The 11250-nt window shown below is 34.7% G+C and overlaps 1 protein-coding gene across 1 annotated transcript; it reads right to left on the bottom strand.

Annotated features, from left to right (window-relative positions):
• Positions 1–7841: 7841 nt before the first annotated feature.
• LOC100801791 (NADPH-dependent aldo-keto reductase, chloroplastic) lies at positions 7842–11005 on the bottom strand. Its single transcript, XM_003516848.3, has 7 exons — positions 10706–11005; positions 10304–10354; positions 9930–10006; positions 9739–9826; positions 9024–9299; positions 8562–8804; positions 7842–8103 (listed from the first exon to the last, which is right to left on the bottom strand). Exons 1-7 carry the CDS (start codon positions 10823–10825, stop codon positions 8017–8019), a joined length of 942 nt encoding a protein of 313 aa, XP_003516896.1. The 5' UTR covers positions 10826–11005; the 3' UTR covers positions 7842–8016.
• Positions 11006–11250: the final 245 nt, after the last annotated feature.

Below are 11250 nucleotides of genomic sequence, written 5' to 3'. Positions count from 1 at the left end.
CAATGTGTGTGCAAGGTGTAGGTGTCATGTGTGTGTAGAAAAAATATTTCTAACTATGAATGTAATCGATAAACAAACACACACCAAACACAACAACATAGCAAAGGTTATATACAAATATGGACAAAACAAAAGATAAAAGGGGAAAGGGAAACTAAATAAAGAAGTTATGATAAACATTTGCACACTGATTGAATGACCTAACTCTCTAACAACATCCCCAGTGGAGTCACCAACTGTCGCAACCTACCATTCGGCAGGAGGGCAAAAAGGCCAAAATAATGGGCCAAAGCGTTTGTCTCCAAGGGAGAAAACGAACGGAGTCGTTACCAATGTTTATTTGATGAAAATGCTAGAAAAACCAAAAAGACAAAGGTCTACGGATTTTTTAAAGGAGGGTTTGAAGTTGTTTATGTACAGAGAAGGTATTAGCACCCCATGCGCCCGTCACAAGGGACGGCAGCCTCTAATCGAGTATGCAAAACATGACTTCAAAATTATGTTTTTTTCCTTTTCGTATTTTTTAGGTATTTTCCCTTTTTATATTTTTATTTTATTTTTTAGGGTCGACAAGGGTGTTGCCCTCGCTCCTACGTATTCTCAGGTGGGATGAGAAAATCAGACCTACGTAGTTCTTTCATCTGAGTGTTTGTTGTGTTACATTATTTTTATGTTTTTTTGAAAGATTTGATTTTAATTGAGAACAAAAGTCGTTTAAGGTGTTGGTCCTTGAAACAATATTTTGATTTTTGAAAAAAAAAGAGAGTCCTTAAGGTGTTGGACCTTGAAACGGTCTTCTCAAGTTTGAAAGGCGGAGAGAATCGTTAAGGCGTTGGACCTTGAAATGATTTTCTCAAGCTTGAAAGCCTGAGAAAATCGTTAAGGCGTTGGACCTTGAAATGATCTCAAGTGATATTTGATAAAAAGAAAATAGTTATAAGTTGGATTTATTTTTATTTTTGTTTATTAAACTTCAATCCTTTTTTAAAGATAACTTGTGGCACTAATGGCCGGTTAAAACTTACTTTACAAAAGAAAAGCAATTACCGATGATAGGAGAAGGAGATGAAGATGCACAAAACAATAAAGAGGACCAATAGGGGTCCATGAATCATGTTCAAATTCTTAAAAGCAAACACTAACCGAACGAAGAACGGTGAAGAACGAAAGTAGGAATCGATCATGAAAGCGATTTGAAAGTGCCCCGGGCTTGTTTTTTCTTCTTCCTTCTCCTTCTTGTCACTAATTTCACTAAAATGCTCTCAATATATGAAGTTGAACCTTTACCTTAGCCCCCTCACGCCTATTTATAGGAAATGAGGGGTGGAGGTTGTTCAGCGGCTCACCCAGGCGAGCTGGTTACTTCCTCTAGAAGTAATCTTGCTCACCCAGGCGAGTTAGTTACTTCAGCCCTAAGCTTTTTGGTGGCCCAGGCGAGCCAGAGGCTAGCCTGGGCGAGCCAAGGGCCTGAAAAAGTGTAAAAATGACCATTTTCCCTCCCTTTTGATTATTTTCCGCATTCTTTTCCAAAATGTTGAAAACCTTTCGAATTGTGCAGCAGCTGGTGCCAAGCAGCTCAATTCAGCTAGCAAGAATCAAAACGTTAGCAAATGAAGGTCCCCAGATGAAATTAGGGTATGACAATGTGAATATATTCTCTTTTGAATATTTGTTTGTGATCAAATTGACTGTGGACTATGATTTAATTAAAATTCATAGTGTTAATTTATTTCTTGGGGATTAATTGTTTGAAATTTTTTGCCCGCAATTATTTTTCTGTGATATTTTGTTGTCTTTTAAATTATTTTTTTTATAAAAGAATATATATTTGATGATTGAAATTTATTTAATTACACAAATAGTAAATACCTCAAGTATTAAGTTTTATAAAAAAAATTATTGTTTAGATTTAATTCCTAAAACTAGTAGAAAATTAAATTCTATTGCAAAAATTTCACAATACAAGATTACACTGTGTAAGATAATTACACAGTATAAACCCCAAAGGGCCATCATGCCAAAACCGCACCCACCAAAGGGAAAGGGGACTGACCATGCAAGGCAAAATCTCTCCCCAACAACTTGGTTATCCAATTCAACACTTGACCCTGACTCCCTCACCCACCTCTCTCTTTATTTGTTCATTTCTACTTAGTGCACAAGTAAAAGCTCTCTGCTCTCACCTTACATTAGCCACCCAAAGACACAAAACAACCAATTTCCTCTCCTTTTTCTTGCTTTAACCGTGAGCCCAAAGGAGGAGAAGGAGGAGCCAATTAAAAATTTTGCACTTCACCTTGTGGGTGGTGCCATTGCAAGGCTGAGAAGCTTGCACTCTCATCTTCTTCTCTTCTCCAAATTGTGTGAACTGAACCTAGGGTACGGGGGAGTTCTTTTTATGAACTCAGCCCATGATTTCCTTGGGGAGGAGGCAACCATGGTGAAGTGAACCTCCATTGCATTGCATGTTGGAAAAAAATGGGTTTTTAATGTTTTCTCTCAAACAATTTTTGTAAAACTATGAATGTTTGAGTTGCATGCATGTCTTCTTCTTTTCTTTTTGCTTTTTTGTGCCTTGGAAGAGCTCCTAATACAAAGGAGACTCTATCCAATTTTATTTGGATTTTTGAACAAGCTTTGATTTTTTAAATTTGGAGCTATGAGAAGGGAGAAGCTAAAGGTTGGTCGGAAGACTTTGTTCTCTAGACCAATCTCAATGATTCAAGCCTATAATAAAATCTACCCATTTATGTTTCATGAATTTTTTCTTGTTTTATTCTCGAAAAAAAATTCAATAACTTTCATGTTGAAGCCCTTAAGAGATGAGGCCATGTTGAGACCCATATGTGACATACAAAGTGACTGTCTTGTTTTGCAAATTGTGTTTGGCAGTGTGTGGTTTTCTTTAATTTTTTGCTTCTGTGGTTGTCAAAATAAAAATATGGTTACATTTAATTGAAAAAAAGAGAAATTTCTTTTCAACCATGTATGTTATAAAAATTAAGGGTTTCATATTCATTTTCTAAAGGCCAAAGTAAAACAAAGTGGCCGCAAGAAAGACATTTTGTGAAGTTTGGGAAAAATGTTGGAAAGAAAATTTTACTGGGAATGATAAAATGAATTTTTGTACAACTTTTATCTTGATGAAAAGAGGGTTTTGTTAGAACTTTGCAAATCTTTGAACTATGTCAAACTAGAATACTCTTTGTCTTGCTGCCTTGTAGAATTTTTATGTATTTTCTTAGATTTTTGCAAATGAATTGGTTTACCTTATTGGAAAGATAAGAAAATTTTCTTTAAGGTTATATTAAAATTTAATGTTGATAATTGTTTTGCTAAATTCTACAGAGTCTTGAATTTTCTTTATTTTCTAAAGTTAAGGTTTTTAATGCATGGTTACTTTGTTATGTTAAAGTGTTATTTTCTTTACTAAGTGTTGTTATGAGGAATTGTTAATTTTGTCTAAGTGGTGTATGTTGATTTTAGTTGTGATTATATGAAATGCAATATGTTTTCTTATGATTGAAAGACCCAAGGAGTAGGAATCATGTACAATTATAACTGTAGAAAGTGTTTCTTTACTTGGAGAATGGGAGGTGTGACCTCGGGCATTTGTTGCATTTGATGATTTATGTGTGACCCAATTGACTTATAACTAGGGATTGTAATGAACTTGTATGTCAGACCTTGTGTGTGGTAGTTACAAGGACTCGAGCACGAGTCCCACTGTTAACTAGGACCTTGTTCTAATAGGCACAATACATCTCAAAAGATGTGGATCTTTATGTGGTGGATGTAAGGACTCGAGCGCAAGACCCAATGCTTACTAGAACCATGTTTTAGTGTACATTGTGTGTCTCAAAATACGTGCAATATTGTATGTTAGTTCACAAGAAATTAGGCAAGAGTACCTGTGTGGTTAAGATGTTTTCTCCGAGAGAGTAATGAGCTTGAGAGATATGCATGCAGGCATGGACTCGCGATGGAATGTTGAGATATTCTTCAAGAGAGTAATGTGGGGGATCATGCTGAAGTAGTGAAAGCTCGCTAGGCGACAGTAGATTGGCGGTTTCGCACCACAAGATGTGGATGAAGTCCTTGCTTTTGTTTATGATGTTAAGTCTGGAAGATTCCCGGACTTGGTTCGCCATTAGATGATGTTTAGTACCTGTGCAGTCGAGACCCATGGCAATGATAAAGTAAACCCTCAGTGAGGAGTGGTTGAGGAGTAAGTCCTCAAAGTTAGGATGGCCTTAGGGAGTAGTACCTGAGGTATGCTCGCTGGCTTGAGAGTCCTTGGGGATAACGATGTTGAGTTTGTGGTTTTGTTTCCAGAGTGTCGACTTGGCAATCCTGCCAGATGTGTGGCAAAACCATTCTATGAGAGCATTTCCATTGTACCATGGCCTAAAGTGTCCCCCAACAGTCATCTAAATTAGAATGTTGTACGATCATTGAGTTCTAGGAGTTCAAGTGGTTGCTAACCAATGTGATATATATGTTGAGTTAGTAAAAAATAGTGACTCCTTAATATGCATGTGAGATCTGGTAGATAAACACAATGCAGTGGTTGCTAGTCTTATGTGAATTGACTTGTGTTTTGGTTGGCGAAGCAGAAATACTCACCCTTTACATTTTTATTAAGGTCAAAGGAGCCAAAGCTTCTTCTTGAGATTGACTCTGGAGTTTGGGAAATATACTCCACATACTCCTTGACCACTTCATTGGGTACTTCAATTCACAGTGATGTCTGAAGCTGAGATCGAGGAGGCGCCAAAGTATGCGGAGTATTTCATATGGTGGGTATAGCCCACACTGCTCTACTACCTTATGTTGAGCCTATAGGAATCATTGAGATTTCGTCTTCATTGTCTTCTTTGGACATGCCTGAGTATGTGTCAGGGCCACCTTATGTCGAGGAAGACTTTCCTCAATATGTGCCAAGACCACCCCATGCCGATGAGAACTCTGAGCATACAGTGACAACCTCTCTCACCCTAGCACATGTTTCAGGGGATGAGATCGAGGAGGACCTAAAGATGTTAGAGCATTTTGTTTACCGAGGGTTCAAATCCCTCTCTTTCTAAATCTTTACCAAATTCATCAATATTACTCATCACAATGCATACCATTATTTCAAAAAAATTATATGGACTCTTTGATCATGATTTTTGGTAATACAAAAAATATTTGAAAAAAGCAGGCATGGAGGACCAGTCAAAGGTGGCAAAGGAGCCTCTTGATCATGTCATGAAGGATGACACAATGATATAGGCAGGAAGCTTCCCCAAGGAGGAGCCAGATGGCTCACTGAGGAAAGCAGTAAGGAGGATCCATATAAGGATATATGGGATGTTTCCTCATGAGAGTCCTGTTGTTAGGGATCTTTTAAACTGTCGACCTCTTGTCTCACCTTTTTTTCGTACAGTTTCTTTTTCAGGTTTGAGTTAGTGGTGATTGCTCTAGGGCTAGATGTCTTCCTTTCTTTTGCATATGTATGGGTATACCTAGGTTCAAGATGTTTTGTTTGCACTTGCAATCATAAGCTTTTTTATTATGTGTATTTTGGGAAAAATTCACATTCTAATGTATCTAACGGTTTCAAAATCAATACTTATTGTAATTAAGTGTTTTTACTAAACACTTTATTTTTATGTCACGTCTTGTATGAATAAAGGAATCAAAAGAAAAAAAGAATTGTTCAATCTTCTTAAGATAAAATGTTTCCTCAATCGTATTAATAAACATGATTATATTAAAATGAGTTTACATATCAAGAAAAATTGTATATTTATTCATAAAAGATTTTAGGATGTCACAAGGGGAGAATCCCACTAAAGGTAATCAGTCAGATTCTTTGACGGAGATTAATCATCGAAAAAATTGATAAATACTTTATACCAATAAATGATTACCCAAAAAAACTCATTCAAGTGATTCAACCATAAAGAAATGCATCCTCCTCCTTCTCTCATAACACGAGTAATTTTATTTCTCACATTACTTGCATGTTGCACATTAACATCACATCACTTTTAATCTTATGTTGCAGTTGCACCGTCAATCTTAACATAAAAGTATAAAAGATAATATTATTTTACAATACACATAATCAGGATTGTGCCTATTAGTTCCCAATAAAACAAATAATAATAATAATAATAATTTTAGTAAATTGCAACAACCTTCCCTAAGATTTACCCAAATTACACATACACTCCCTTTTTTCACCCTACACCTCAAACAGGATTAGCCCTATATAATTTACGGGTCATGTAACAGGCATGTGCATTTTTTCCTAAAATACCCCCATTTCATCTTCTTTATTAAGCCCCTTAAGCAAATTTTTTTTGCAAAGAATAGAAATTTCGAAGAATCATTATCAACAATTTTGACAAAAACAAAAATTGAACTAATAAATTTTCAAAATAAATTGCTATAAGCAAATTAAAACTAGCTTAAAAAATTAGATTAAATGGATACATAATCCCAAAGCAAGAACTTAAATCACTCATGACTCATCAATTCAGAACTGAACAACATTGTTTCAACAATCAAAAACAATAGTTTTGATTGATAATTAATTCAAGAAAAAGAAAAAAAGAAGCAAAGGCACACAGAAACCTAGCAACCCTTGCCCTCGAACAAAGCCCGACTCCATCATGGCAACATCACTTTCATCGCCAAAACCAATGTGCAAACTCCTCTTGTGGTGTGTGGCCTGAATAATGGGCGAAGATCTACACATGCGATTGGATAAACAACTTTCCTTAACAGTGTTGTCACGCACTGTAGTAGTGAGATCAAGGGGAAGAAGCCCTTCTTGGTGGTCAAGGGACCGCGGGGGTCCTTGCAACAGGGGAAGCAAAAGAGAGCTAGCGCACATTCAGCTTACATCCTTGCGATGGTGCAAGCGAGGGACTCATGGCACAACGAAAGTCGTCTTTTCATCCATTGGTCATCTCTATTTGAAGGAGAAATTAGGATTTTTTGCAATAAGCATTGTTTGGGCTTCATTCTCAACCACATCAATGTTTTTGTTCCATGGAGTTGAAAATAGAGATGACATTTGTTAGTTTGCAAAAAAGATGAAAACGTTAATCTAACTATATTTAAGTTTTGGATCAAAATTTTAACTCCATGTTGTTGATCTAAAGTTCACTTAAAACTATCACAACCATTAACCAAACTTATATTTCATAATAGTCAATGATTTTAATCATATATGATCTAATATTAATGTTTAAAACAATAATTTTATATAAATTATATATTTGTTAAATAGGATAAGAGAAATATAATTATTCTGATATGTATATATACACATATATAAAGTATAACCTTAAATATAAGCATAAGTAATAATTATTTTTAAAATTATCCTTTTAACTATTATTTTAAAGATAAAGGTTATTTAAAATTACTGCACACATATATTTATAATATTAAAAAAACTGTTTTTAAATTCTCACGATTCATTTTCAAAATTATGATTCATTTTTAAAACGTAGTGTAAAATTTCATTTATCAATTTGTTAAAATTTTTATAATTAACTAGATAATATTAAAACAATAATACAGAATTTTTTTAATTAATAATTAAGCATATAAACTAAAAAATAATAAATATTTTAATTTGTGTTATGCTAGTGAATTTCATTACCTATATATTTAAAAAATGTAAATATTTTACAATACTTTTTATATTATGATGAGTCGCATCACATCATATTACCATTAAGACTAGATGGTGGAGATTGAATATCAATTTATTTTGGCTACCAGACCTTTAAAATTCACTGCACTGGTTTCTTTAGATTGAATTAAAGATACAACAATTATAAATGAAAAATAAGTCTCGGTTACTTTGTGTTATTATGAACAATAGCTCTTCTCAAAATCTCAAACATACTTGAATCACTACAGCTGGTAGCTTTAAGATCTTAACAGGTAAAAGGCGGAATCAATCTGCTTGAGGAGCAGTGCATTTGTCAACATCTCTATGAAGCATATTGCTCAGAGTTCACCATCCCAAAGCTCTTCAACGGTCTTAAAGGCACCATAGGTCTCGTCAACAAAAAAAGTGCCCTTAATTAGTCTATCCTGCATGAGTAAATTCCATGTGTTAATTCAAAAAATGAAGCTTTCAACAAAAAGTAATCCTGCATGAGCAGCCTGTCCTGCATTTTATTGTTAAGCCACACAAAAGCATAATACAGTATAACATAAAATGTAGAGGAAATGCATATCAAGAGAAAAAAAAAAAACTAGATAATAAAAAGGGAATGCTTAATTCCATTCTCACTTTTCTTTTTTAAAAAAATTGTTTTCTAAATCAATTTTATACTACTGATCAACAATTAATTTCTCATCCAAAATCTATTAAGTTTTGAAAATAATATTATCTCATCTTGTTCAACATCTTCCTCAATTCTACACTCTGCTCTGTGTCTTGTACCACCCTACCCTCCGCCAACAGTCTAAGCAACCTCATTAAGTTTTATTTGAAAACCAAAAACAGTTTTTGAAATTAAACACACCCTAAGTATCTAACTACTCGCCTGCTTAATTTCAGAGAACTTATCCATCACTTCTTCTGGAATAGACCAGTCAAACACATCAAAGTTTCCCTTGATTCTGGACTCATTAGTGCTCTTAGGCAGCACACTATGACCTGTTTGCAGTCCCCACCTAAGGGCAACTTGTGCCGGTGTCTTCCCCAATTTCTCTGCAATCTCTATCACAACAGGATTCTTAAGAATGTCACTTTTGAGAACTCCTGGTGAGCCCAGTGGAGAATATCCCTGAAAAGAAATTCATCATATAAATAGTTACATTACAAATATCAGAAGAATAAAGAGTGGTTGTTGAGGCACCATCAACTTAATTTGAGTATACACCAAATTCATTTTTACCCAGCTCTAGCCAATTTCACCAAAAGTGATAATTTTATTTCTAAGTCATAATTTACAGGAATATTAGGTCCTTTAAGTGAAAGTACATATAATGTATATCATACTTACAGACAGATGAACTCCTTTAGATTCACAGAATGCATGCAGCTTTGGCTGCTGCCATCCTGGGTGCAATTCCACTTGGTTAACAGCAGGAGGCACTCTTGCTATATTCATGAGATCTTGAAGCTTTTTTGAAGAGAAATTGCTAACTCCTATGGCTCTTGCCTTGCCTGAGTCATAGAGTGCCTCCATTGCTTTCCATGTGCTGGGAATGTCCGGTTGATCGAGATATTCCTTCTTGAATCCAACTGATCCGCTTTTCATGCGCACTGGCCAGTGGATCTAAAACATAAATCAATTTAGTTTGTTTGAACGGAGAGACTCAAGAGAGCAATTGATGAAATTGAAATAAACCCTTGCCCCTTGGTAACTAAACTAAGCATTATATGAATGTTTGAAAACCAATGAACTTTATTCAATTCAGAAACCATAAATGCTAACAATATACTCCCCTCCAACACTCTTTAAATTTAGAGATACATACTCTCCTACTGGGTTCCTAAGACTATTTTAGTGAGAGACACTCTCCTATTAGGTCTCATTTCCCAACCTAGTAGGACTCACATCAATTTCAACTAATAAAAAAGAGTACGAGGAAAAGAAAATGTTAAAAGATGTACTGCTAGTTTTCTACACTTCTCTAATTTGAATCTAGAGCACTTAACCTTCCCCCAAATTGCCAACATGAATTCACATATCAGTAAACATAATGCATGCATACCAGATAGAGGTCAAGGTAATCAAGTTGCAAATCCTGCAATGTTTTATCCAATGCTTTGGGCACATCTTCTGAAGCATGATCTGAACACCTGAAAATATAGCCAACAAAGCAGAGGTTCTTCCTTCAGCAACCAAACACTTACAATCTTTTCCAATATTCAGAGAGAAAACACAATTTTTAAGACAACAAACCAGAGTTTGGAGGTGATCCATAAGTCCTCACGCTTCACCACACCATCATCAAAAAGCTTCTTAAGAGCAGAACCAATCTATAAAAACCAAAATTAAGAAGAAAAAAATACATTAATTCGCTTGCAAAAATGACTGCTTCTCGCTATTTTTCAAAACAAGATTATATCACATAGTAGCAACTCCAATAAATTCTGAGGTAAAATAGCACCAGCTGAAACAACCCAGAATGAAAAATTAACAATTTTCACAATTCACATCTTTTAATTATTATTTCTAGTAGTGCAAAGGAAATATTATAAATAAAAAAATACAAAAGAGAAAAAAATAAACCAGAATTACACAAACAAGAGTAATCAAGTGAAAATTATTATTACCTCTGCTTGATTGTTATACGCTTGAGCACAATCAATATGCCTGTATCCAACCTGAAAAACCATAACCCGACACCAAATTTAGTTATCAATTCCACCTAGAAAAAATCAAAACTACAAAAATGTTTGCCCAAACATAAACAAAAAAAAAAACTAAAATTGAATTTTATTTACATAGCAATGAAAACTATTAGAGATTTAACATCAATTAGCAATACGAAAAAATTAAAATATATAAGTAGGAGTACTAACCCTAAACTTACAAGAATTAGAACTAAACTCAAATCATAAGAAAAACTAAAACCAGTGGAGAAATATTCTTCAGTTGAATTAGTATTCTATTGAGAAATGAGAAAAGGCTAAAAAAAATGAAATGAAAATAAAAATAAAGAATTTGGGTTTTACCAGAATGGCTGTGGTGACAGCTTTGGCTACAACACCAGGCTCAGCTTGCCAAGTGCCTAACCCAACAGAAGGAATCTTGGCCCCTGTGTTCAACTCAAAGAATTTTATTAACTTTGCCATTCTTTTCTTTCTCAACAATAATAATAAGCACAATAATTAGTTAGAAATAGAAATGCATCCAACACTTCTAGTGATGAATATTATGAGTTCGGTTTTAGTTCGAAGCAATTTTGTGTATTTATAGGCAAAAAAAACTGAAGATGAAGAAGTGGACAGTGGAGGAGACGGTGAGGTTAGGTGGGTTCGATTTTCTATGGACAGTTCTTTTATTTATTCGTTCAATTGGAGAATCAGAGTCGTGTGATGAAACAGACGGCTCTAGTTTTATCTTGTAAATTTAACTGAAAACTGAGACTTGATATATGAACCGTACGATTTTCATCGACGGTTGGAACTTGGTAACTCGGAAATGATAGCTGTGGCGAATCTGAATCCGGGGTGTTTGGTCTTCACATGAAGACTCTCGAAAGTGAAAGGCTGACATA

The sequence above is a fragment of the Glycine max genome, chromosome 1, assembly GCF_000004515.6.
Source record: "Glycine max cultivar Williams 82 chromosome 1, Glycine_max_v4.0, whole genome shotgun sequence".
Classification (NCBI taxonomy): Eukaryota; Viridiplantae; Streptophyta; class Magnoliopsida; order Fabales; family Fabaceae; genus Glycine; species Glycine max.
The sequence above is the reverse complement of the archived record's forward strand: the minus strand, read 5'-3'. Positions and strand labels throughout refer to the sequence as shown.